Below are 27,530 nucleotides of genomic sequence, written 5' to 3'. Positions count from 1 at the left end.
ATGAGCAAACTGAGAAGACTTGTAATTGCATTTTGAAAATGACCCAAACTCATGCCTTTTTACCCTGAACTTGGACTTTTCCCTTGAGTATGCTGCTTTTTCAAATCTGAGCACTGAAGTTCTGTCTTGAGCTCTCTCAGTACCTAAGAAGTGTTGTAAATAAAACTATGCCCCATTGTCTTCGACTCCTCTTCCCAGTGTCTTCGACCTCTCTTTCCTCTACCTCTATTTTCTCCTCCCTCACTACCTTTCTCATCCCAAGAGTTTTGAATAAAAACATACTACCTGTTAATGTAATAGTTGGTGATAGTCATGCGTTATTTCATTTCAGTTCAAAAATATTTGCTGAAAATTTATGTAGTGTTTTATGTGTTAAGAATGTGTGATAGGAAATGATTAAATGGAGAGAATTACAACTGCTTAAAAAGCTGACAGAGGGTCAGACCAAGTAGTTGCCATAGGGAGCAAAAAATTAAATGATTTTGTAGTTATTTGATACAGTTCAAAGTCTAGTTTCTTTAAATTTAATGAGAGATTAATGAAGGCTGTACCTCCTTTGAGACATGGAGGATTGAACATCTAACAGAAGACTATCATAGTATTAGGTGGGTTATTCCAGAAGAGGAATTATTTTGGTGTTACGTAGATCATATTGTTACGGTGCTCACCACAAACACTACCAACTCAAAGGTCTGACTTTATGCCAATTTATTTAGAGTTTATCACCATCAGCAGAGAGTAAGTTTCTAGAGAGCAGGAACCCTTTCTCTTTTCATCATTGCTGACTTTTATGCCGAGAACTGACACAGTTTAAATAAAGCTTTATTAAATGTAAGATTCAATTGTTGGGCCTTTGATTGTGCTTCTCCACAGAAGTTCCACAAAGACTTTTAGATAGAACCTCTTACTTGTAGTCCCAACAAAATCGTCTGAGGAGAAGTAGAATTGTCAAAGGAAGAAGTAATGGGTTCTTTGGTAGAAGAACTCAATAGATATTTACTAAATGTTTATTGTGTGTAAACCACTGTAGAAGACATAATGGTGAAGATGTGCCTGTAACATAATGGAGATGTTCATAGTCATGTTCACAATTTCATTTCAGGTCCCGTTCTTCTGAGCTCTAATCCCTGAAACAGGCCTTATAGAAGAGTAAATGGGACATAGTAACAATGTAACAGAATTTGTCCTCCTGGGCCTCATTCGGGATCCTGAGGGGCAAAAAGCATTATTTGTCATGTTTTTACTCATCTACATTGTGACAATGGTGGGCAACCTGCTCATTGTGGTGACTGTCTTTGCCAGCCCTTCTCTGGGCTCCCCAATGTACTACTTCCTTGCCTATCTATCACTCATGGATGCAATTTATTCCACTGTCATTTCACCCAAATTGATTACAGATTTACTTTTTGACAAAAAGACAATTTCCTTCCCAGGTTGCATGGGACAGCTCTTTCTAGAACACTTATTTGGAGGTGCTGAGGCCTTCATTCTGGTGGCAATGGCCTATGATTGCTATGTGGCCATCTGTAAGCCGCTGTACTACTTGAGTGTCATGAATCGACAGGTTTGCATCCTGCTGGTGGTGGTGGCATGGGTTGGAGGTTTTGTGCACTCTATGGTTCAACTTCTCTTTGTATGCCGTCTCCCCTTTTGTGGCCCCAGGTCATTGACCACTTCAGATGTGACATGTACCCATTATTGGAACTCGCCTGCACTGACACCTACTTTGTAGGTTTCACTGTGGTTGCCAGTGGTGGAGCAATCTGTATGGTCATCTTCATCTTTCTACTAATCTCCTATGGTGTCATCCTGAATGCCCTTAAAGCTCACAGTCAGGAAGGGAGGCGCAAAGCTCTGTCTACCTACAGTTCCCACATCACAGTGGTTGTCCTCTTTTTTGTTCCCTGAATTTTCATGTATGTTAGACCTATTTCCAACTTTCCCATTGATAAATCCATAACAGTGGTTTATACAATTATCACTCCCATGAGGAATCCTTTAATATACACCTTGAGAAATCCAGAGATGAAAAATGTCATGGAAAAACTCTGGTGTAAAAAATTAACCTTAGGTGGAATAAGAATGTGTCACCCACTCTGAACACATTTGTTACTAGCTCTAAAATAACAAACAGGCAGTAAATTCTCACAATGAATGACTTAGTGAATTCAATGGATTCTCTAGGGATGCTTTTCTTTATTACACAAAAGCATCGCTAAAGTAGAATCAATTGTCCTTTGAGGTTAGAATGACTCTAATACAGAAATTCTAGAAGATGAAAAAAGTTACAGATATTTGTCCTACTACAAGGAAAAAGAAACTAAGTTCACCTTGCAACTTTGTTTGTCTCAGTTTATATTGAAATAGGACTTTAGAAGAAAGAGTATTTTCTTTTCAAACGTGAAAAACAAGCTACCTTTGAAAATTTGCTTTCGCTGAAATTAATGAGTCAGCAGTTTGGCTAATACGCAGAACAAATTTCTGGGGCTGAAGTTTATGACTACAAGCCCATTGCTTTGCTGTGATGTGGGCTTCTTGGTTAGAGGCAATGTTGGGTGGGATTTAACGGCAATGAATAAAAAAGTTTTGTGAATCCATGTACAGGAGTGCTATAAACAGAATGTGTCTATTCCTGTGAAAACAAATCACTGCTTTGCCTCTTTCATGATTAACTGGTCTGATATAATAAATGTGATAGCAAATATCTGACTGGTGCTTTATCGTGTTCTCTGCAATGGGCTTTATTGATGCCAGTTTGAACATTATGCTTCAGAGGCTGCCAGAAAAAGGTTGGTGAGGACAAATCCATATTTTGAAGCCCATGCATAATATTAGACTGCTATTAGTTTCAGTTTTTACATCAATCCATTTAGCAAGCAGTGAGAGTGTTACTGGCTCCTAGTTACTATCAGCCCTGATATTTGTTCCCATCCAGTGAACCCAGCATATACGAGTCAAAACTAAAACACACATTTCCCGTTCCCTGGTTCTTTAGTTACACTCATGTGTAAATGCTTGTTTCTTTAACCTCTGACTTCCTGAGCTTTACAACCAAATAGAAGTTACAAGTTGTTAAAGTCCAGATGGCCTCATGCTGGACTCCCAGTAAAGTTGTGGCCAATCCCAGGACCTTGAAGTTCTTTTTCAGAGAAACTAATGTCCAGAGAATATCAAGAAACTGAAGCTTCCCAGGCCCAGCTCCTCAGCTTTCTGACGTCAGAGTCTACCTTCCACCATGGAGATAAACAGTCAAGGACTCTCTTCTGAGAAATCCTTTGTCTCTTCCACTGGAAGCAGCCCCAGACACAGGCCAATAGGAAAATGCTGACCGAGAATGCCAAAGCCCCTCTCCCCTACCTAAAACCCCAAATAATACCCCCTACCTGTTTCTTAATAGGGAGAGAGCAATTTTTGAGGCACTAGCTCTTGCTTTGATCCCTCTGCCTGGCAAAGTAAAGCCTTTCCTTTTTCACTCAAGACTCTTGTTCTCGTTATTTGGAATGGTGTTGGGATCAGAGACCAAACTTTCGGTAACAAGAGCTTGGAAAGAGCTTGACTGATATTCATAGATGGGTCATCTTGTCAACTTGCCCATCAAGAGTTTCTCCTGGATTGTCTGGTGGGCATTTATGTGGAACAAATATCTTTACACATCACACTCATTCTAAAAGGTCCATTCACTGCCTTATTATGTTCTGTACATTGTTGTCACCAAACTTTCAATCTTTTTCTTTCTAAGTTCCTGACCAGCTGGCCAAGCCAAGAATTGGGTAGATCCATGCCTCAGGTCAAAAATTCCACAACCAGATATGCCTCCTAAAAAAATGCTTACTGGGGTTATTTCCTTTCACTGCTCCCTTTTGTGACCATTCTTGTAGGACCATATGCTATAATAATATTTTTACTGAAGTAAGGGCACTGTGTAAATCCATATACATAAGTGGGTTTTTTTGCCTTTAAAAAAAATCTAACTCTCTTAGGTGACCTTTTTTGATACCCTAGGTGTGAATGAGAGAGAAGTGATGAAGCAAAAGGAGCAGTTAATAAGGAAATTTAAAAATAGACGACCAAGTTTTAATCTTTAAAAAAAACTTTATTTTTTAAAGATTTCATTTTTTTCCTTTGTCTTCCTAAAGCCCCCCGGTACATAGTTGTATATTCTTAGTTGTGGGTCCTTCTAGTTGTGGCACGTGGGACGCTGCCTCAGCGTGGCTTGATGAGTGGTGCCATGTCCACACCCACGATTCGAACCAATGAAACACTGGGCCGTCTGCAGCGGAGTGCATGAACTTAACCACTTGGCCATGGGGCCGGCCCCAAAACACTTTATTTTTAAAGCAGTTTTAAGTTCACAGCAATATTGAGTGGAATATACAGAGTTCCTATATATCCCCCTCTCCCAAAATAGGCAAAATCTCCTCCATTATTGACATCCTACAACACAGTGGTATATTTGTTACATTTGATGGATCTACATTATAACATCATTTCACCTAGAGTCCATAGGTTACATTAGGATTCACTCTTGATGTTTAACTTCTTGTAAGTTTGAAAAAATGTACAATGACATGAATCCACCACTGTACTATTGTATAGAGTAGTTTCACTGTCCTAAAAATCCTCTGTGCTCCGCCTGTTCTTCCTTCCCTCCCCATTAACCCATAACAAACACTGATCTTTTTACTGTCTCCATAGTTTTCTCTTTTCCAATATGTCATACCATTAGTATCATACAGTATGTAGTCTTTTCGGATTGGCTTCCTTCACTAATAATATGCATGTAAGTTTCCTCCATGTCTTCATGGTTTTATAGCTCATTTCTCTTTATTGTTGAATAACATTCTCTTGTCTGGATATACCAGTTTATTTATCCATTCTTCTACTGAAGGACATCTTGGTTGTTTGGGAAATTATGACAGGGTTTGGCAATTATGAATGAGGCTGCTATAGACATCCATATAAGACTTCTTTGTGCATGAAAGTTTTCAACTTCTTTGGATAAATACTAAAGAAGATGATTGCAGGAATGTATGGTAAGAGTATGTTTTAGTTTTGTAAGAAACTGCCAAATGTCTTCTAAAGTGGCTTCATCATTTTGCATTCCTACCAACAATGAATGAAGAGTTCTTGTTCTACATTCTTGCCAGCATTTGGTGCTGCCTGTGTTTTGTATTTTGGCCATTCTAATAGATGTGTAGTAGTATCTCATCGTTAATTTAATTTGCAATAGCCTAATGACACAGGATGTTGAACACCTTTCCATATACTGACTTCCCATCTGCATATCTTCTTTGGTGAGGTGTCTGTTAAGCCTTTTCCTCACTTTTTGATATGATTGTTCACTTTCTTATCATCGAGTTTTAAGAGTTCTTTGTATATTTTGGTAAAAGACCTTTATTAGATATATCTTGCAAATAGTTCTCCCAGTCTGTAGCTTGTCTTCTTATTCTCTTGCATTGACTTTTACAAAGCACAAGTTTTACATTTTAATAAGGTCCAGTTTATTATTATTTTCATTCATGGATCCCACCTTCCGTTTTGTAACTAAAAAGTCATTGCCAGACTAAATATCATCTCTAGTTTCTCCTATCTTATATTCTAACGGTTTTATATTTTTGCATTTTATGATCTATTTTGAGTTAATTTTTCTGAAGAGTATAAAGTCTCTGTCTAGATTTTTTTTTTGCATGTGTGTCCAGTTGTTCTAGCACCATTTGTTGAAAAGACTATCTTTGCTCCATTGTACTGTCTTTGTTCCTTTCTGAAAGATCAGTTGACCATATTTATAGGGGTCTATTTCTGGGCTCTCTCTTCTGTTCTGTGGATCTATTTATGTATTTTTTCATCACAACCATATTGTATTCTTTACTGTAGCTTTATAGTAAATTTTGAAGTCAAGTGGTATCAGTCCTCCAGCTTTGTTCTCCTTCAATATTGATTTGACTATTCTGAGTCTTTCACTTCTCCATATAAACTTTAGAATCATTTGGTTGATATCCACAAAGGAAATTGCTGGAATTTTGATGGGGATTGCATGGAATCTATTGGTCAAGTTAGAAATAACTGGTACCTTGACAATGCTGAGATTTCTCATTCATGAACATGGAATACTTTTCCATTTATCTAGCTCCTGTTTGATATCTTTCATTATAGTTTTGTCATTTTCCTCATATGAGTCTTATATGTATTTAGTTAGATTTGTACCTAAGTATTTCACTTTTGTGGGAGGCATTAGTGTAAATACTAATGTGCTTTTAATTTCGAATTGCATTTGTTCATTGCTAGTATATAGGAACCTGATTGACTTTTGTATGTTAACCTTGTATCCTTGAACCTGGCTATAATCTCTTATTAGTTCTGGGAGTTTTAAAAAAATAAATTCCGTTAGATTTTCTACGCAGATGATCATGCCATTTGTGAACAGACAGTTTTATTTCTTCCTTCCTACCTGCATATCTTTTATTTCTCTTTCTTGTCTTATTGTATTAGCTATGATTTTCAGTACAATTTGAAAAACAATGGTGGGAGGGGACATCCTTGTCTTGTTCCTGATCTTAGCAGGTAAGCTGTGTTTCTCACATTAAATATGATATTAACTGTAGGGTATTTTGTAGATATTATTTATCAAGTTGAAGAAGTTCCCTCCTATTCCTATTTCCCAACAACTTTTATTATGAATGGGTGTTGAATTTTGTCAGATGCTTTTTCTGTATCTATTTATATGATCATGTGATTTTTCTTCTTTAGCCTGTTGATTTGATGGATTATATTAATTGATTTCAAATGGTGAACCAGCCTTGCATACGTGGGATAAACCCCACTTGGTCATGAAGTATAATTGTTTTTATACATTGTTGGATTTGATTTGCTAATATTTTGTTGAGGATTTTTGTGTCTATGTTCATGAGAGACACTGGTCTATAGTTTTATTTTCTTTTAATATGTTGGTCTGATTTTGGTATCAGGGTAATGATAATCTCACAGAATGATAATCTTAGAAGAATTTGTTGATTTTTCACTTTATTCACCTTTTTACTGATTGATAGGATGGAGTGGTGACTTTTAAGTTCCTTATATGCCCAACTGGCTATGGAAATTTGAGTCCATGCTAAAGCAAATTACTTGTGCCTTTTGCACCTGTTTGGGCCCATAAATACATATATCATTTCTTTTTAAAATAGCAAGCAGTTTTATTTATGTGTTTTTACAATTTGTTGGATAAAATAACATCTCCTTAACAATGAATATTTTTGTTCTCATTGTCTCTTGGAATCCTGTTGTTGAATTTTGTCTGTATCAAAGCCTGTTAGCAAGCCTTGAATTGCTTTGTCAACAGGAGAATTTTTGCCAAAAGAAGAGTGTATTGAGTCATTAAAAATCCTAAGTGTCTACAGTGTGAGTCTCCTATGGAGGTTTGCCAGATACACAGATTATATCACTTTATGACATAAAACATTCCCAGTATGATTCATCTTCAATGTCACAAGGTTCATTTTTCAGGGTAAATTTTAGTACAACCAGGATCTTCTGTAGAGTCTTCTCTTGCTCTGAGCTCACGCAAAATTTGTAACTTTTTAGGTAACCCCATAAACTGATGCATATATCCAACATATTATATGTTGCTTTCAAAATCTGAAAAGTCAAGGGAAGCACTTCCAGAATGATGGAATAATGGCCTATGACAATTCATTCCTTCATGGAAACAATGAAAGTACTAGTAAAAATCATCAAAATAAACTTACTTAATATTACTATGTGTAACAGTGTTTCACAATGATAGCAACTTCCTAGCCTCTGGATCTCAGTTTAAATGCCACCCTTCCAGAAAGAGCTTCTCTGATAACCTTATCCATAGTAGAATTCTCCCTCTTATTTTCTGTTACGGTAAAATTATCTCAACTCACAGACGACATGATCTGTATGTAGAAAACTAAAAATTTCACAGGAATTTTTATTGCAGTACCATGTTGAAAAGGAGTGGTGAGACTGGGCACTATTGTCTTGTTCCTGATCTTAAAGGGAAAGCTTTCTACCTTTCACTGTTGAACATGAGGTTAGCTGTGGGTTTGTCCTATATGACCTTTATTGTGTTGAAGTAACTTCCTTCTATACCAAATTTCTTGAGAGCTTTATATCATAAAAGAATTTTGAATTTCTATACTATCTATGAATAACCCAAAGAGGGAATTAAGAAAAAAATTCCACTTACAACAACACTTAAAAAATAAAATACTTTAAGACTAAACAAAACCAAGGAGGCAAAAGGGTTGTACACCAAAAACTACAAGATATTGCTGAAAGATATTATAGAAGACAGAAATAAATGGAAAGGCATTCATGGACTAAATATTTAATATTTTTAAGATGCCAAGACTGTGTAAAGTGATCTACATATTCAATGCAATCCCTATTAAATCCCAAAAGTTTGTTTTGCAGAAATAGAAAAATCCATTCTAAAATTCATATGGAATCTTGAGGGACTCCCAATTGCTGATAGGATCTTGAAAAAGAAGAACAAAGTTGGAGGTCTCACACTTCCTGATTCTAAAACTTACTACAAAGCTATGGTAATCAAAACAGTGTGGTAATGGCATAAACACAGACATATAGATTAATGAAATAAAATAGAGAGCCTAGAAATAAACCTTTGTGTGTTTTCAAATGATTTTTGACAAGGGTGTCAAAAGCATTCAATGGAGAAAGGACAACCCATTCAACAAAGGGTGTTGTGAAACTGGGATATCTGCACCCAATTGTCAAGGAGATCTAGAAAATTCGGTTCTTTGGATTATATGTCGGTAAAGTGAATACCCTTCAGTGTCCTTTAAAAAATTATCACGTTAGGATAATTTATCAAAAGATAAGCAAATCCTAATTTTGCATAGAACAGCTACTAGCCATTTCCCAGGGAAATTTTTCTGGGGTAACTTCTTTCCTACTAACTTCAAAATAGAAAAACACCATTCAATTGTTTAGTGCTTCTCATTCTATCATGTTGGTACAGCCAGACTATTTGACTTGAGATTTTGAGAGACATTCTTGTGATTTTTTATGACATACTTTAAGCCTAACAAAGGAACACCTGAAAAGTTCAGAGGAAGTAAGTCATACGTCTGCAGAAGAAGACAGCAACTAGCTATTTTCCAGGAAAATTTTTTGAGTAATTTCTTTTCCAGTAGCATCAATAAAGAATAACTATCATTCAGAGGTTTAGTCCATCTCACTCTATTGTGTGGATATGGCCGAATAGTTGTACTTGACATTTGGAGAGAACTTTCTTGTGCTTTAAGCCTAATAAAGCATCTCCAGAAATTACTATATCAGTACTGAAGAGCAGAGCATCTTCGAACCAATACAGGCAAAAATCAGGAAGACTTTATACTCTCTAATGATATTAATTATGGAGCCTACAATTGGAATGTGTCCAGGACCGATTGTTGCCTAATTAAATTCACTGAGATTTTCCACAAAATTTTAAGAGAACAACTATATTAAATTATATTATATTAATTATCTTTAGTTATTATAATTATTAATATAATTATTTAAGAGAACACCTATATTAAATTAAATTATATTATATTAAAAAAAGATAAAAACCTGTTAGACCAATCACACAATGATGGTAAGTAGAATGTAACAAGGAGAAAAAAAAAAATGGCCTCAAAACTGTTATGGAAATATTGCCAGTCAAGGCTAAAATATCAGCCCTGTCATTTTAGTCTAAAGAAGATTAATTTGTCACTCATTTCCCCACCTTGCCATAGCAAGGTTTTCTTTCCTTTTATCTAATATTTAATTTTTGCTGCCTATAAGGTGGTGAGGTTGTATATGTTAAAATTTTATCTCTGATTTAGTTGTAATAATTAATTATTTATCCAATTACTTTTTTAAAATTTGATCATCTGTTTTATGCCAGGTTCTATGCTATGAGCTGTGTATAAAGTAGTTAATAAAATAGGGAAAAAATCAGGATAAAAGTTCTGCCTGCATTTATCATACTCTTGTAATAGAGTCAGACAATAAAAAGGGAACCAACTTAATAAAGTAATTATAAACTTTTATCACTGCTAATAAGACAACAAACAGGATACCATGACAGAAAATCAGAAGGAGATACTACTGTGTGTAAGTTAACTATGGAAGACCCTTTTAAAAGGTGATATTTAAGCTGAAATCCAAAGGATGACAAGTTGTTACCATGGGAAGCACTGTTACATGTGAAAAGCTCCAACACTGAAAAGAGCTTGGCAAGTTCATGGCACTGAAAAGTCACTGTGCCTGACAGAACTGAAGTTTAAGAGATGGACAGGAACCAGACTCTGCTGGGCAGTACAGCTCTTGGTAAGAAATTTGGATTTCATTTTAAGTTCTTTCATGAGGAGAGTAAGGGGGCTTCTAGTTCCAGTTTGGCATGTAAGGAACTTAGAAATCATTACTTCCTCCTAACAACAAGTAGTAGAAATCATTATACCCTCCTAACAATAAGTAGGAAGCTGAATTAATTATCTTGATCTGTCAGAGAAATGAGGTTACAGTGCAAACCACTGTTCCTAAATTGTAGAGACAGACCATTACAGAGAATCACAACTTCCCAGAGCAGAAACCGATGAACAGAAACCCCCATGGGAACCAATGCCAGGGTAGGAAAACCTGAACTGTAATTGATGGGTTGCCAGAGGCTTGATGTGGATAAGACCAAAAGAGAAAAACTCTGGGGGGGACCCAGTCATATGAGGGCTTCCACATGTTTGTGAGTTTTAACTCTGGGATCTCAACCAACTTGACACAGTGAATATAGGAGAAAAATACCCTCATGCTTCTGGCAGGGAGAGCGAAAAGAAGTCACTTTTAAATACTTCAGAGCCCTCTGTTCTTAACAAGGCCTGCCCTCAGGAGAAACTATTTTGCCACAGCCTAACCTGCTGGAATTTTATCAGAGCCTAACCTACCTGGAAGAAATGAAACACTCAACTCTGGTCTCCTCTAGTCATCTCGTCCCACCTAAGTGGGGACTGGAGAGGACCTGAGAAGCACTGCTGAGCTACGCAGTCCAAGGACACAGGCTCTCCAAAGACTGGGACTTTGTTGGAGAACTATGGAACACTCCCCTTGTGTAACACCTTCCTACTACATTATTAAAGGTGTATTTAGCACAGTTTTTTTCATCCAGTACATCATCTCCACATTTCTACAACAAATTACAATGCATACTAAAGGCAGAAAGCATGGTTTGAAGAGACTGAAGAACCATCCAAGCTAGAGTCAGAAATTGGAAGAAATGTTATTAGAGCAGGAATTTTTTTAAACTATGATTAATATGCTAAGAGGAAAAAGTAGACAAGTAAGAACAAGTGAATAACATAAGAAGAGATAGAAATTCTAAGAAAGATTCAAAAAGAAATGCTAGAGATCAAAAACAATGTGACATAAATCAAGAATGCCTATGATTGGCTCATTAGTAGACTGGACATGGCTGAGGAAAGAGTCTCTGAGCCTGAGGATATGATCATAGATATTTCCAAAACTGCAAATCAAAGAGAAAAAAAGTCTGAAGAAAAAAGCAGAACAAAATATCCAAAACCTGTGGGATAACTATAAAAGATGTAATACATGTAAGGTGAATACCAGAAAAAAGAGAAAGAGTGAAAGGAACAGAATCCATATTCAAAGCAATAATGACTGAGAATTTCCCCCAAACTAATGTCAGACACAAAACCATGGATCCTAGAAGCTCAGAGAACAGCTCATAAGATAAATGACAAAACAAACAAACAAACAAAAAGCTATACCAGAGTGTATCATATTCAAACTTCAAAAAATCAAAAATTTTAAAATCTTGAAAGAAGCCAGAGGAAAAAATATCTTACCTATAGAGGAGAGAAGTATAAGCACCTGAGATTAAGCTCTTTGATTGTAATGTAAGTGTTTGTAATTAAGATTTGATTGCCAAGGCATTCATTTCAAAAGACATTCATCTTGAATAAATGTATTGTCAGTTATGTGACACAGGTACTAGCAAAACAACCAGATAAGAAATTAGGCCACCCCTACCTATGAAGTTCCCTCCTTCAGAAAGCCCTGGGTAACCTAGATAACTGACCACTTGAACACCCCACTTCTTCCTTCACATGCCCTAATTCCCACTACTATGCTTTAAATTAGCAAATAAAGAGTGAACTCACAAAACCCTAGATACCCATCCTCAGACCCTAATAAAGGCAGAGCCCCGGGACTGTACTCTCTCTACCTCTGACCCTGTTGTGTGGCCCTTGAGTGTGCCAAGATCCCTCCAGGACCAGTGAGTAATACATCTTGTTCCTAAAAATTTTCCTGATGGTTTTTGCTGATTTGTGTCCTACAGTCATAATAAAACCCACAAAGGCCAGTCCAGCCACAACATTGGTCTCAGTGGAGCAAATGTCCATGGGGACTTGCTACAAGTAATATGGGCCTGGTGAGTCGTCACTTTCAATCACTATCAATAGGCTGAGACCACCACAACAAGGAGCAAAGAAAAGAATTGCATCCAACTTCTCAGAAAGCATGCAAGCAAGAAATGAATGGAGTGAAAAAAAGAGTTGAGAGAGATATAAAAAGCACCCTAAGATTCTGTACCCTGTGAAATTATCCTTTAAAAGTAAAGAAGAAAAGCAGTCAGACTCATAGAATCAGAGAGTAGAATGGTGGTTGCCACAGAAATGGGGAGATGTTAGTCAAAAGGTACAAACACGAATAAGGTAAGTTCTGAGGATCTAATGTACAACATGGTGACTATAGTTAATAATCCTGTATTGTATACAAGGAATTTGCAAAGAGAGTAGATCATAAGTGTCCTCACGACGTGCACAAAAAATGGTAACTGTGAGGTGATGGTTAAGCTAATTAACTTGATTGTGATAATAATTTCATAATGTATAAGTATAGTAAATCATCACACTATACACAGAAAGGAAAAAGAAAGATTTTCTTAGAGAATGAAAAATTAACTGAATTTGTCACAAGTAGATCTTCCTGCAAGAAATGTTAAACAAGTTCTTCTGAGAGAAAGAAAATCATACAGGTCAGAAACTCAGATCTACGTAAACAAAGAACACTGGAGAATGAATAAGTGAAGTTAAATAAAAACATTTACTTTCTTATTCTTAACTCATCTCACAGAAAGTAGTTTGTTGAAAATAATAATAGCAAAAACGTATTCAACTATGTATGTTTATGTATAAGTGAAATGAATGTCAGTAATACAAGGGACTGGAGATAGGAATTATGAGTATTTTGTTATAACAATATCCGTGCACTACCCATGACATGGAGTAGTGTTATTTGAAATTGGACTTAGTTTTAAATGTATATTGCAAACCCTAGGACAATCACTAAAAAAAATAAAATAAAGTAACTGATATGTGAACAATGGAGAAAATAAAGAATCATATAAAATTCTCCCTTAAAGCTACAAAAGACAGAACAAGAGTGGAATACAAAAATAAGAACAAAAGACCAGGGGAACAAAAGACCAGGGCAACAAATGTGATAGATATTAACCCAACTATGTAATTAATCACTTTGAATATCAATGGTCTGAATGAACCAGTTAAAATATAGATATTGTCAGAGTAGATCAAAGATATGAGCCCTCTATATTTTGTCTACAAGAAATTCACATTATATATAAAGACACATACACACTGAAAATAAATGGATGGATGAAGATACACCACACTAACACTAATCAAAACACAGTGGAAAGCTATATTAATTTCAGACAAAGTAGACTTCAGAGCAAGAAGGTTATCATCAGGGATAAGAAGGACATTACATAAGGACAAATTGGTCAATTCTCCAAGAAGAAATGGAAATCCAAACTGTATATGCACCTAAAAACAGAGCATCACAATATATTAGGGGAAAAATTTGTAAAACTGCAAGGAGAAATAATGAATTCACTATTATAGTTGAAGACTTCAACTTCTATTATCAGGAAAGCGACAGATTCAGCAGGCATAAAATCAATAAGGACATAGCTAAACTCAATAACATCATCAATCAACTGAACATGATTGCAACCATAGACTACTTCATCCAGCGACAGCAGAATACACATTTTTCTCAAGCTCACATAGAACATTCACCAAGACAGAAAACATTCTGGACCGTAAAACACACCTTAATAAATTTAAAAGAATAGAAATCATACAATGCCTGCTCTCAGACTACAATGGAATTAAACTGGAAATCAATTATAGAAAGATATCTGGAAAACCTCATCAACTTAAGGAATAAACAACCAATTCTAAATAACACATGGATCAAAGTGGTTTTAAAAAAAAAAGATGAGAGTCAGTAAAGTAAGACAAGCATATTTTTTTTTATCATTGAGGAAACTTCCTTCTAATAAACATCTCAAAATTAAGATAGAAGAGTTACTTGAGAAGAGCTGCCAAACGGTAAGCTAGACTATGATAGTGCCAGAGGTCAAGGACTCCTCTGGTCATTTGTGTTTCTTTTTCAGCACTAACCACAATTACTAGCATAAAAGGTATTCAGGAAAAGTAAATGAATACATGAATAATTCTTCATAGTATCAAGAGTTTTCCTGTTCTCAGCTTTTTTGTGGTTCTTTGTTTCTGTTTTTCTTCCTACATATAGGACAGAGACTGGGACACCCTTAAATGTTGTGGAAATAAAAAGCTATCTATGGATAAATGAAACCGATTTTATGAGATCCCATCCCCAATCATAGTGAATAACAAGAGTGCGTGGCTGCCCAAAAATCTCTTAAAGGCATCCTGCACATGTTGTTAGTTTCCTAAGTATATACCCAGTTTCCCATTATGAAATCCAAAGAACTACATTTCCCGGTGCCCCGGCACTTCGGTGCATGCATGTGACTTGGGTTCTGCCAACCAGGAGCATCTGTGCAGGACTTTGAGTGGATATTAGTTATCTGAGGTTAAGTGGTCCTGAAAATCAGAGTGGTACTGAGCTCAGGAATGTGGTGGCACCTTTGTAGTTTAGTCAGAGGCAGCATGATCTTGGTCATAGCAGCAGCTCCTTAGCACGCAAGTCCATCAGGTGTGCTTCTGCAAGTTATTCCTGATTGCTCAGCCTAGAATTGGTGATCCCCACTCTTCTTAAGCTATTTAATTGCACATTGTGTATCCCTTCTACTTAAACTAGCTACAGGAATTCTGTGTCATCAGTTAAGAACCCTGGCTGATATACTAAACTGACCTACAATTATCCATTTCAATTTATCACCAAGAATGGAAAGTCATCGATTTCAGAAGCTTCCAGTTAACAAAAGTCCCTTTTTAAAATTCATTTACTACTTTTACCAGAATAAAAAAAATAAATAAAAACACATTTACTCTTAAAAGGGTTAAGTGGAGATGATGACCTTTTATTCCATGAATATTTATTAAGCATCACTCTGTGCCAAGTCTATTCTAGCTGCTGGAAATGCAGTAGTGAACAAGACAGCCAATGCGTCTAATTTTCATGGAGTTTACATTCTAGTTGGAAGAGAGAGAGATTAAACAAATACATCAGATGATCAGATGGTGAAGATGCTGTACAGAAACTGTAATAGAGTGATGTGATAGAGGGTAACTCAAGGAGATGGAGAATGGCTTCACATGGGTGGTTAAAGAAGAACTGTAAGGAGATGCAGACTGAGTGAGGACAGCAATCCAGCCGTATGAAGGTATAGAGGAAAAGCATTTGTGGAATAAGGAAGAACTAGTTCAGAGGACCATGGGAAAAAATGAGGCCATTGCAGCTAGAGCTAGTGAACAAGGGAGAGAATGACACAGGATAAGGCCAAAGAAATGCATGTTTGAATGGGGACAATTATGTAGAACCTGATAAGCCAAGAAAAGGCCAGTAATCTAATTGAGTGTAAATTTGGTGAAACTGATAGCTTTCCTTGTACCAATCAGTTTAGCTCATTTCCTTTAAGCAAATGCTTTTACATAGTGGAAAATATATGTAGAAATTAAAGTAAAAGAAGCCATGAACAGGCGATATGTTGACCAGCGCTGTTGACTACACCAAAGAGAGCACCTGTCAGGAAGCACAAGCAAGTTCTGGGGAAAGATACATCTGTGGTATTTTGCTTTGTCCTGATTTTAATTAGAGCTGAAATAATTATAAGGTTAAGGTTGCTTGGTGATCTTTGAGTCAGAAAAGAGAGCAGTTAAAGATACTCATCCAGGTCAGATGAAAATCCCCCTCCCACATACAGAACCTTCTCTCTAGAGGTTTTGCTCATAAACTTCATCTCTTTGTCTGGCACCCTGGGACGTGGATAAATGCTATAAATTCTTGCTCTTGGGTCTTCCTTGAACCCACTCTTTAAAGTGGCCCCTTGCCTTCTGACTCACTCTATCACATCAATTCTTTCATTTTTTTAAGCACTTTTCACTCTCATTGTAGACTTTTTTTTATATGTTTACTTATTTATTGCCTAATCTCCCTCCACTAGAAAGTGTTATGTGATATGCAATATGTGTTATTATGATTATGTATACCATAGTGTTTAAGAGTGCAAGTTCTAAAGCCAAACTATGTAGGTTCAAATCCCACCTGAGGTATTTTTTAGGTCTGTGACCTATGGTAAATTAGTTAAGTTTCCCAGCTTTAGTTAATTCCTCTGAAAAGCAGGAATAACACCTATTTCACAGGTTTTATGGGGATAAAACGATGACTTGCCTTTGTAGCAGCAGCCAAATTTTAGTAAATAACAATAGTTTTTAGTATACTTACTAATTATTGTACTACAGATTTCTTATTTGTCTTAAAAAGTGTATTAAATTTGGGGGCCTTCCTTAACTTGATTTTAACTTTTGAGACATTCACACTTTTAAGGTGAATTGTTTAGAGAGTGAATCTGATCTATCTTGCATTAATCTGGGGGGCTTTACTCTCAGAATTCTGAAAGTTTCTCATAACCTCCTAATATAATATTTACATAGAGTGAATAATAAGTATAAATCATAGAGTTTTTTAAAAGTCAGAAATGCGATATTGATGAAGAAGTGAGGGAAGCAAAAAGATAGTGACATTTATTAAGTGCACATCGAGTGGCAGGCACTGCCGTGGATACTTTGCATACATTGTCTCAGCCAATGCTTAAAATAACCCTATGAGGCCAGCCCCCTCGCTGAGTGGTTCAAGTTCCACGTGCTCTGCTTTGGCAGCCAGGGATTCACGGGTTCAGATCCCTGGCATGGACCTACTCTGCTCATCAGCCATGCTGTGGAGGCATCCCATATACAAAATATAGGAAGATTGGCAGAGATGTTAGCTCAGGACGAATCTTCCTCAAGCAAAAAAAGAGGAAGATTGGTAATGGATGTTAGTTCAAGGAGAAACTTCTTCACAAAAATGAATAAATAAAATAACACTATGAAATATGTATTACCATTTCACTGTACATTTGAGCTAAGATTAAAATAAGATCCTGAGAGCTTGTAAAATACATTCAGTGATATATAACCTAATGAGATAGAATTCAATACTAGTTCTGTTGACTCCATAACCCAAATCCTTCCACTTCCCCAAAACTCTGCTGCTAATAGGACTTCCAGAGGCTAAATAATAACCCTAAAAGTCAATAATGTCCTTGCTGAAATTCAAGGGAAAAGTTTTCTGACATAGTACTGGTCAACCAAGAAAGTTTCTTTTTCACCTAAGGAGCCAGAGACCAAGGCAAGATCCATAGAGCTCCTGATCCAGAAAGAATGTGGCTATTGCTAGTTCAAGAAGATATAAGCCTAAATCTGCCCTGACTGAAAGTTGAGTCAGCACTAGTCAATATTTTTTTTCTTTTTAAACACATTTTTATAATGGTTACTATGAGCTGGGAACTTTTATAAGCACCTTAGCGTATATAAATCCACTTAATTGGCCCAAAACTTTATGAGATAGATATTATTGTTACCACTTTTACAGATAAAGAAAATATGGGGTAGAAAGGTTAAATGAGCTTCCTAGGTCACATTTAAACCAGGTAATCTGGCTCTCAAGTCTGCCATTACCACTGCACCATACCACCTCCTCTAAACAAAAATCTCACTTGATTCTGTTCATATTCTGGTTGCCTTCTGTGTTGACCTCAGGTTTATAATAAGATCATGTCATGGCCCTTCAATCAGGGCTTTTCAGGAAAAAATCATACCCATAAATGGATCAGCCCCAAGGCCTAGAAGGCTTGAGACTAGTGTAAATCACAAAATGGGGAAAGAGTGCACAGTAATGGCCAAGAATGTTGGGAAGTACTCCAGCCCCTAAGAAATTCTATAAGACCAGTCATATTAGAATATTATTCTTCACAGCAATTACAGAGAAATGATGTATTATTCCTTCTAATGCTCAAAAAAAATTGAGTGGGTATATACAGTTACAGAGACTCCCTTGATAAAGGTCCATAATAGCTAACAGCTATTGAGCATATATTGGTAATAAAAGATTTACAAGGATTATTTATTTAATTCTGATAACGCATCTATCATACCCCTTTAACTCACACTTAAAGAGATTGTGGTTTTCCAGAGTTCACACTATATGTAGTAAAACTAAGTTTTGATCTCAGAACTATTCTACTTATAGACTATTCTCTTAACCACTATAGTATACTAAACCCTACCACCCATTCCTCCAAAATGTGCGTATAAAAATGATACGTAAAATCTCCTTCAGATAGAAAAATCATGAAAACGCTTCTCAATATGAATAACTAGTTAAGACTATGGTAACAATGAATTTTAGTCCAAATAATTCAGCAAGAATAGGTGGTAGAGCTTCCCTTTGGAAGCTCAGAGAGAAAAAGTGAAAATCAGACCAGACGTAGTAAAAGATTAAAAAGTATAGAAAGAGAAGATGGAAAATAAATACGAAAAATGTTTCTGTTTTCACAGAATACAGTATTTTTGTTTTGCAGTTGCAAAGGTAGTAAGGTTACATTGCAGGATTTATGAAGAATTGAAAGTTTCATGAATTCTCATATCATGTGCTATGAAAGATATTTCCCAGGAAATGCCTTAATAAGGTCCTGCATTAATAGGCTGAGGATGCAAACATAATCTATGGCACAAGGTGTATGCATAGATCACTGCTTAGAAATAACTGGATAATTCATTTAAAATGCAGATATGTCAATCTACAACAATCTCATTGAATTAGAATCTCTAGAGCTGTATACGGAAATGTGCATTTTAATGAGAATTTCAACTGATTCTGAAAGTACATCTAATTTTAACAACCAATGGGCAATAAATAAATCTAAATGGGATATTTTAAATGATCAGTAATTTCCTGCCTGGGCCTTTCTTCAGTGGGCTTATATGTCAACATCAACATACTTTTAAACATAGTGTTCACTTGGCCCCAAACCATAGAAATTATGTTATTTACTCTTTGCCATTTGAAAAATAAAGTCATTTTATGCTATTGCAAGCATTTCTCCATTGAAGTCACCTTTTGATCCAGAGCTTCTTTATAGCATTTTTCACCTCTGCATTTCTGAGTGTGTAGATTAAAGGGTTTAACATAGGAGTTAACACAGCCACAGCTTTATCAATGGAGAAGGCAGTTACTGGGTGCAGATACACAAATATGAAGGGCACAAATAATAAAATGACCATGGTGATGTGAGAGACACAGGTGTAGAGGGCTTTGTGTCTCCCCTCCAAGCTACAGGTCCTTAGAGAGTGCAAGATGACCACATAGGAGACTATCAAAAAGAGTAATTTAACAGGCAGATAAATCCACTATTGGCAGCAACAAAGAGATCAAGGGTATGACTGTCCATGCAGATAAGTTTCAACAAAGGGTTCAATGCACACATGAAGTGATCTATGACATTGGGGCCACAGAAGGGGATCCAAACTGTGAAGAGGATCTGAATGGTTGCATGGACAAAGGCTCCAGTCCAGGTCACTCTCACAAGGAGGCTACACATCTGTCCACTCGTGATGGCCCTATATTGCAGGGGATTGCCTATGGCCATATAGAGGTCGTAGGCCATCAGTGTGAGAAGGATAATCTCAGCAGCACCAAAAAGATGCAGAGCAAAGACCTGAGTCATACACCTCTTAAAAGAAATGACTTTTCTCACAGAAAGAGTGTGAGCTAGCATTTTAGGGGTCATGGAGGAAGAACAGTAGCCATCCATAAGAGATGAGTAAGACAGGAAGAAGTACATGGGGGATCCCAGGGCCTTACTGGTGCTGATAGTGATCATAATAAGTAGATTGCTTGCCAGGGTGACCAAATAGACAATTAAGAACACGAGAAATGAAAATTTCTGAAGTTCCATATTTTGAGTTAGGCCCAGGAGGATGAATTCTGCCATGTTATTCATTTTTTCCATCAGTTCAGTTGAAGAGACAAACGACTTTCTTGAAAAGAAATTTGCACTCATCCTTAATAATAACACCTTCACTTAATGCATAAATATCCATAGAGTGCCTTATTTTTTCTAGTTTTACAGAAAGCAAAAACAAGCACAAAACCACATCAACATTTTTCATATTCAAACATGTGACAATAAAGTTGGTATTAACTTTCTTCTTCATAATTTCTTGATTTGTTTTCAATTTTCCATAATAAAAATGTGTAACTTTTAATATCAGAAAAGAAAAATACTATGCATCAAGTTTTTAGAGCCAGTTCATCATGTGGCTATATAAGTGGTGCATTCACAAATACCCAAAGATGTATGTATTTTACCCCAAAATGGCTGGAAATGTTTACCAGTGAAAAATCCACTTTGTTCTACTAATTTAAGTCATTCAAATAGACTCAGAGATATATAAAGATTCTTTAATGAGTTCTACCTTTTCCTACTTTGCCTGTCTGGAAGCTTCTCCACTTCCTCAAACTGAAAAATGGTGCTGTGACCTTCTCCCAATGTCAGAGACTGTGGTAAATGTCCATTAAGCACAAGCCACATTGTCTCACACTCACCACTCTTATTCAACAGTGTGGGTCCTTGAAGGCAAAAATTTGTGTTACCACAATTGTAATCTTATTCATTTTTGTATCCCCAATGCTGGCCAAAAAAAAACCCAGTTGTAAATCGTTTAATGAGAGAGGGAGGAGAAAAATTGAGGCAAAAGAGAAAGAAAGTGGGAAAGAAAGGAGAAAGGGAAAATTAGAAATGCATTAAAGAGCAAAGCAAGAGAAATGGATTTAAAATACAAAGACTTGGTTTGGAGTCCATGATCTACCCCTTATTAACTATACAACATTATTTTATCTCTTGATGTTTCAATTTTTTTGTCTATTAAAGGAGGAATAAGTATGCCTATATTTACAATTGTTTAGAAGATTAAATCATTTAAAACTTATTATTGTTCTTGTTATGATTGTACCGTTCTCTTGGGAGAATCACTAAAGAAAACCTTCAAAATTGTTGCTAAACATCTCCAAAAAAATAAAGATTCTGAAAATATAAGCTAACCAAGTGAGGAGAAACAGGAGAAAGAGGGAAACAACGAGAAATATCAAAAAGAAAAAGAGCTTGAAAAGAATCCTTAACACAAAGATTCAATTATCGCTTAGTTCGCCTGCTTGTTTTGCGGGGTCTATTGTCTATTCATTCCATTAATTCATTTGCTAAAGCCATATTCCAATACATAAAACCTTAATCCTTCCAAATGTGACTCTTATGACTGACTGTGGAGTTTTCCAGGAAACTGGAAACTTTAAACCCAGTTGACTATCCAAATAAATGATTTGTATTAGAATATCGTGCTTTAGTCTTATGATCTATTCATTTTGTATCTTCAGTGCTGGCCAGCGTAAGGTATTATAAAGCATTTGGCGAGAGAGCAAGAACAGGGATGTGGAGAGAGAAAGGAGAAGAGAGAAGTGGAAGGAAATAAAGGAGAAGAGAAAGGAAGAGTAGTAGAAAAGGTGAAATAAAGAAAGGAAAAGAGAAAAAGGGGAGAGGAAAAAGGAGACAATGGACGTATTACAGAGTCATCTAAGAAAGACATTTTTTAAAACATCTTATTGAGGTCACGATAGTTTACAACATTGAAATTTCAGGTGTACATTATTATTTTTCAGTCACCATATAGGTGCTCCCCTTCACCCTTTGCACCCACCTCCCATCCACCTTCCCCCTGGTAACCACTAAATAGTTCTCTTTGTCCATGTGTTTATTATCTTCCAAATATGAGTAAAATCATACAGTATAAGTCTTTCTCTGTCTAGCTTATTTCACTTAACATAATACCCTTGAGGTCCATCCACGTTGTGGCAAATGGGATAATTTTGTCTTGCTTATAGCTGAGTAGTATTCCACTGTATGTGTGTGTCTATATATATATATATATATATATACCATATCTTCTTTACCCAATCATCAGTCAATGGACGCTTGAGTTGCTTCCATGTCTTGGTTATGGTGAATAATGCTGCTATGAACATAGGGGTGCATGAGTCTCTTTGAATTGTTGATTTCAAGTTCTTTGGATAGATACCCAGTAGTGGGGTAGCTGGGTCATATGGTATTTCTATTTTTAGTTTAGTTTTTTTTTTCTTAAAGATTGGCACCTGAGCTAACAACTGTTGACAATCTTTTTTTTTTTTTCTGCTTTATCTCCCCAAATCCCCCCTGGTACATAGTTGTATACCTTAGTTGCAGGTCTTTCTAGTTGTGGCATGTGGGACACCGCCTCAGCATGGCCCAATGAGCAGTGCCATGTCCCTGCCCAGGATCCAAACCAGCGAAACCCTGGGCCGCTGCAGCAGAGCGCGCAAACTTAACCACTCAGCCATGGGCCAGCCCCTTATTTTCAGTTTTTTGAGAAATCTCCATACTGTTTTCCATAGTGGCTGCACCAGTTTGCATTCCCACCAGCAGTGTATGAGGGTACTCTTTTCTCCACATCCTCTCCAACATTTGTTATTTTTTGTCTTGCTTATTATAGCCATTCTAACAGCTGAAAGGTGGTATCTTAGTGTAGTTTTGATTTGCATTTCCCTGATGATTAGTGATATTGAGAACCTTTTCATGTGCCTATTGGTTATCTGTATATCTTCTTGGGAGAAATGTCTGTTCAGATCCTCTGCCCATTGTTTGATCGGGTTGTTTGATTTTTGTTGTTGAGTTGTGTGAGTTCTTTATATATTATGGAGATTAACCCCTTGTCGGATATATGATTTGGCAAATATTTTCTCTCACTTGATGGGTTATCTTTCTGTTTTGGTCCTGGTTTCTCTTGCCTTGTAGAAGCTCTTTAGACTGATGAAGTCTTACTTGTTTCTTTTTTCTTTTGTTTTCCTTGTCCAAGTAGACATGGTATTTGAAAAAATCCTTTTAAGACCAATGTCAAAGAGTGTACTTCCAATATTTTCTTCCAGAAATTTTATGGCTTCAGGTCTTACCTTAAAGTCTTTGATCCATTTTGAGTTTATTTTTGTGTATGGCGTAAGATAGTGGTCTACTTTCATCCTTTTACATGTGGCTGTCCAGTTTTCCCAACACCACTTATTGAAGAGACTTTACTTTCTCCACTATATGTTCTTAGCTTCTTTGTTGAAGATTATCTATCTGTAGATGTGTGTTTTTATTTCTGGGCTTTCTATTCTGTTCCATTGATCTGCATGTCTGTTTTTGTACCAGTACCATGCTGTTTTGATTACTATAGATTTCTGTTAGTTCATTTTAGAGTATAGAAATGCAATTGATTTTTGCAAGTTAATTTTGTACCCTGAAACTTTGCTGTAATTGTTGATTAATTCTAATAGCTTTCCCATGGATTTTTTGGACTTATCTATGTATAAACTCATGTCATCTGCAAACAATGAGAGTTTTGCTTCTTCATTGCCTCTTTGTATTCCTTTTATTTCTTTTTCTTGCATAATCACTCTGGCCAAAACATCCAGTACTATGTTGAAGAAGAGTGGCAAGAGTGGGCACCCTTATCTTGTTCCTGTTCTTAAGGGGATGGCTTTCAGTTTTTCCTTATTGAGTATGATTTTGGCTGTGAGCTTGTCACATATGGCCTTATTATGTTGAGGTACTTTCCTTCTATATCCACTTTATGGAGAGTTTTTTAATCATAAATGGATGTTGGATCTTGTCATACGCTTTCTCTGCATCTATTGAGATGATCATGTGGTTTTTCTTCCTCATTTTGTTAATGTGGTGTATCACATTGATTGATTTGTGGATGTTGAACCATCCCTGTGTCCCTGGTATAAATCTCACTTGATCATGGTGTATGATCCTTTTAACATATTTCTGTATTCAGTTTGCCAATATTTTGTTGAGGATTTTTGCATCTATGTTCATCAGCAAAATTGGCCTGTAATTTTCCTTCTTTGTGTTGTCCCTGTCTGGCTTTGGCATCACGGTGATGTTGGCTTCATAGAATGTGTTAGGAAGGGTTCCTTATTCCTCAATTTTTTGGAATAATTTGAGAAGGATATGTAAGAAAGACATTTTTTAAGTAGTTGTGCTGTGATATTTCCAACAAATGCTGCCCTTGAAATCCAAGCTTTTTACCAAATTCATTTGTTGATTATGGTCTGTAGGATCAACAGCATAGAAACATACTGACAAATAAATCAATCGTAGGCTGTTCTTACATACCAACTGGTCAGGGAAAAAAGGTTATTTTTGCCCAACTCAGCACTGAGGATTATAAACTACTGACTTCTTATCAGTTGGTCCTTTGCAGACTCAACAATACTTAAATCAAACTCTATTAGGGTTTTGCTCAATGCAAGTGGGTACAACCAGAGTCATGATCATCTTAATTTATTATAAAAAAAGAATCAAAGTGTTTCCAAAAAGAAAATCTCAAAGGAAAATCAAAAAGAAGAAAATTGTGCTTTTTTCACATACTGATGTTCACCACATCTCATGTGTCTAGGACTTCTCACCCTGGCCTGATTGTTCAAATAATAAACTATATCAGATAGGAGACACATTTGCTTTGTATTTAAGACAGGGAGAATATTTCAGCAGCTTTAGCACATTTCTATTTCTATGGAACTCACTGAAATCTAACTAGTTTTTAAAATCTAAAGCTAGATTTTAAATCTAAATCTAGTTTTTAAACTTTTTTTGTAGAACTTGGTCTGAGAGCCTTGATACAGGCTCTAGAACATGGTAGCCATTTTTAAAGCTAGAAAAGCAAACTCAATTACCAAAACCTCAACAGTTGATTAAAGTCACTTTGACGAGGAATCTCTTGAAACCGATTCTTCCAAGCCTTTTTTTCAGAGCATCTATTCTCGGTGCAGAGCCACATATTTTGGTCCTTGGGACTAACTCTCCCTTCTACCATCATTTCACTAGAATCCCATGTCTAGCCAGTGGAGGTCAGGGCGAGACATTGCCTTTGTGGTTCTCTCTGCCAAGAAATTCTTGCAGTCCTGCTTTCTTAACTCCTTCAATTCTCACGATACAGAGACATGAATTTTATTCAAATGGGTGACTTTCCTCTGTGCTATTTCCTCAGGGGAAGAGTAATTAATTTTAGAATGCTTTGCCAAAATGGCAACCAAATGCTTCTCTGTTCCTCCTATGGTCCTCTGATCAGAGAATGACATTTTTGACAGGGGTTAGACTTCATCCAGTGAGCTGGAAAAATCACCAGTCTACAGTCAGAACTTGGATTCTTCATTTTATTAAAATAAATGTTCATTCAACACTTAAAGTGTACCAGACACCACTATTTAATAACAATGATGTTAACTAACTATTGAGTGCCATATAACAGACCCTGTATTAAACACATTACATGAGGTACTCTTTGTGATGGACACTATTATTATTCTCATTTTACAAACAGGGAACTGAGGCACTATGAGTTTAGGTAACTTACCCAGGATCAGAAATGAGTAGTGGCATAACTGAAATTTAAATACAAACCTGCCTCCACAGCGTAGATAGTTTCTCTGCCCTCATCATGCAAGAACTCAACTATTTAAAAAGAAAAGGAGTGATGAGCGCTATAAAAAAGACAGTGCTCTATGTATGTGCAATGGGGGCATAGCTTAAATAGGGGAGGAGGTGGAATGCTCAAGGAAGGTATCCTTAAGGAAGTGATGTTGAAGTTGAAGCAAAAAAATACTATCTAAGATCTAGATTAGATAAGTAAGAGAAGGCTTGAGAAGATTAACCATTGAGGAATTGAGCTGGACTATATTGCTGGTGAATGTGAACAGTGAATGAGGTACCTGTGTGGGCCCACCAAGTGCATTTGTGGTTCCATCCTGATAGGAACTAATTCCAATCAATTGTACTTTCCAAACATATCTCCAAGCACACTATATGCTTTCATTGGCACTGTCAATTAGCTGGAAATTACTTGAACAAAAGAGTTAAAATGCATTGAGCAACAGAAAAACCCCAGTTATAACTGACTCACTGAAATATGAGCAACGACAGCTTAGTTAAAACACATAAACGCTGGATAAGCACAGAGCCAGTCTGTAATCTAAGGTACGCCGTAAATATGTTTCCTTACCTTGAAAGGAGTTACTTAATCTTTCTCGGCCTCAGTTTTTCTCATATTCAAAGTGAGACAAATAATACCTGTGACTGTTTTGAGAAGTAAATAGACCCACAGTAAAAAATAAATAAATGACAGCCATGTTTTTACCAACTTAAAAACAAAAAGCAGGATCTCAAACTTGAGATGGAATTTCCACTAAAACTTTGAGAATCTGTTTTCAAGTGACTAAAGAAATCTACCATCTCAGACATTCTTCATGAATTATTTCCCAATACTGAACAACTAATATGGTCAACTTCTTTCCCTGGAACTACTTATTTTGCAAGCCTGCAGTGCTGAATTCCACAGCTGCTGTACCCTAGGGTACATTCTTTAGGTTCAGGTAATGCTCCTGGTGGCGCTTTACAGTTGATTTTGGTTGATAGGTTTCTGGGTAGTTCCACATTTTCAGTATTACTGACAGGCTGCAAAAGACTATGGTACACAACTCCAGATGTACATGTACCAAGTAGTGCTTGAGTGTCTATCTAGGAGTTGAACCTATGAATTGAGTTTATGGGAATGTTCAAGATCACCAGATAATGTCAAATTATTTTCCAAAGTAGTTGTATCAATGTATACACCTGGAGTAGCAATGTAAAAGACATCCCATTGGTTCATATCATCTACGTCACATGTTAGTCTCAAACTTCTTAATTTTTACAAATTAAGTGGATATAGAATGTTATCTCATTGTGGATTAGATTGGCATTTCCATAATTACTAATGAGTTGATTATCATCTCACATGTTTACTCACTGCATCTTTTTTTTTTGCTGAAATATCTGCTCACGTCCAATTTTTAATTTTTTATTTTCAATTTGCAGAGTTTGTTGTATATTCTAAACAATAGTCCTTTGTGATTTAAACATCTTTCAAATATTTTCCTTTTTCACTTATTTTAAGGTTCTTCTTATAAATAGCAGTTCATAATTTAAACATTGATATTTATACACCTTTTCTTTATGGAAAAACTTCTTGCATTTCCTTCAAGAAAAAAAATCACATACT

At 36.2% G+C, this 27,530-nt stretch overlaps 1 protein-coding gene and 1 pseudogene across 1 annotated transcript; one reads left to right on the top strand and one right to left on the bottom strand.

Moving 5' to 3' along the window:
* Positions 1-1,153: 1,153 nt before the first annotated feature.
* LOC124229302 (olfactory receptor 4A16-like) lies at positions 1,154-2,141 on the top strand (annotated as a pseudogene).
* Positions 2,142-19,472: 17,331 nt separating this feature from the next.
* On the bottom strand, positions 19,473-20,383 carry LOC124228371 (olfactory receptor 4C12-like). Its single transcript, XM_046642810.1, is given in 2 exon segments — positions 19,473-19,747; positions 19,750-20,383. Coding segments are annotated over 2 exon segments (897 nt in total). The 5' UTR covers positions 20,372-20,383.
* Positions 20,384-27,530: the final 7,147 nt, after the last annotated feature.

Source organism: Equus quagga, chromosome 17 (assembly GCF_021613505.1).
Source record: "Equus quagga isolate Etosha38 chromosome 17, UCLA_HA_Equagga_1.0, whole genome shotgun sequence".
Lineage (NCBI taxonomy): Eukaryota > Metazoa > Chordata > Mammalia > Perissodactyla > Equidae > Equus > Equus quagga.
The sequence above is the reverse complement of the archived record's forward strand: the minus strand, read 5'-3'. Positions and strand labels throughout refer to the sequence as shown.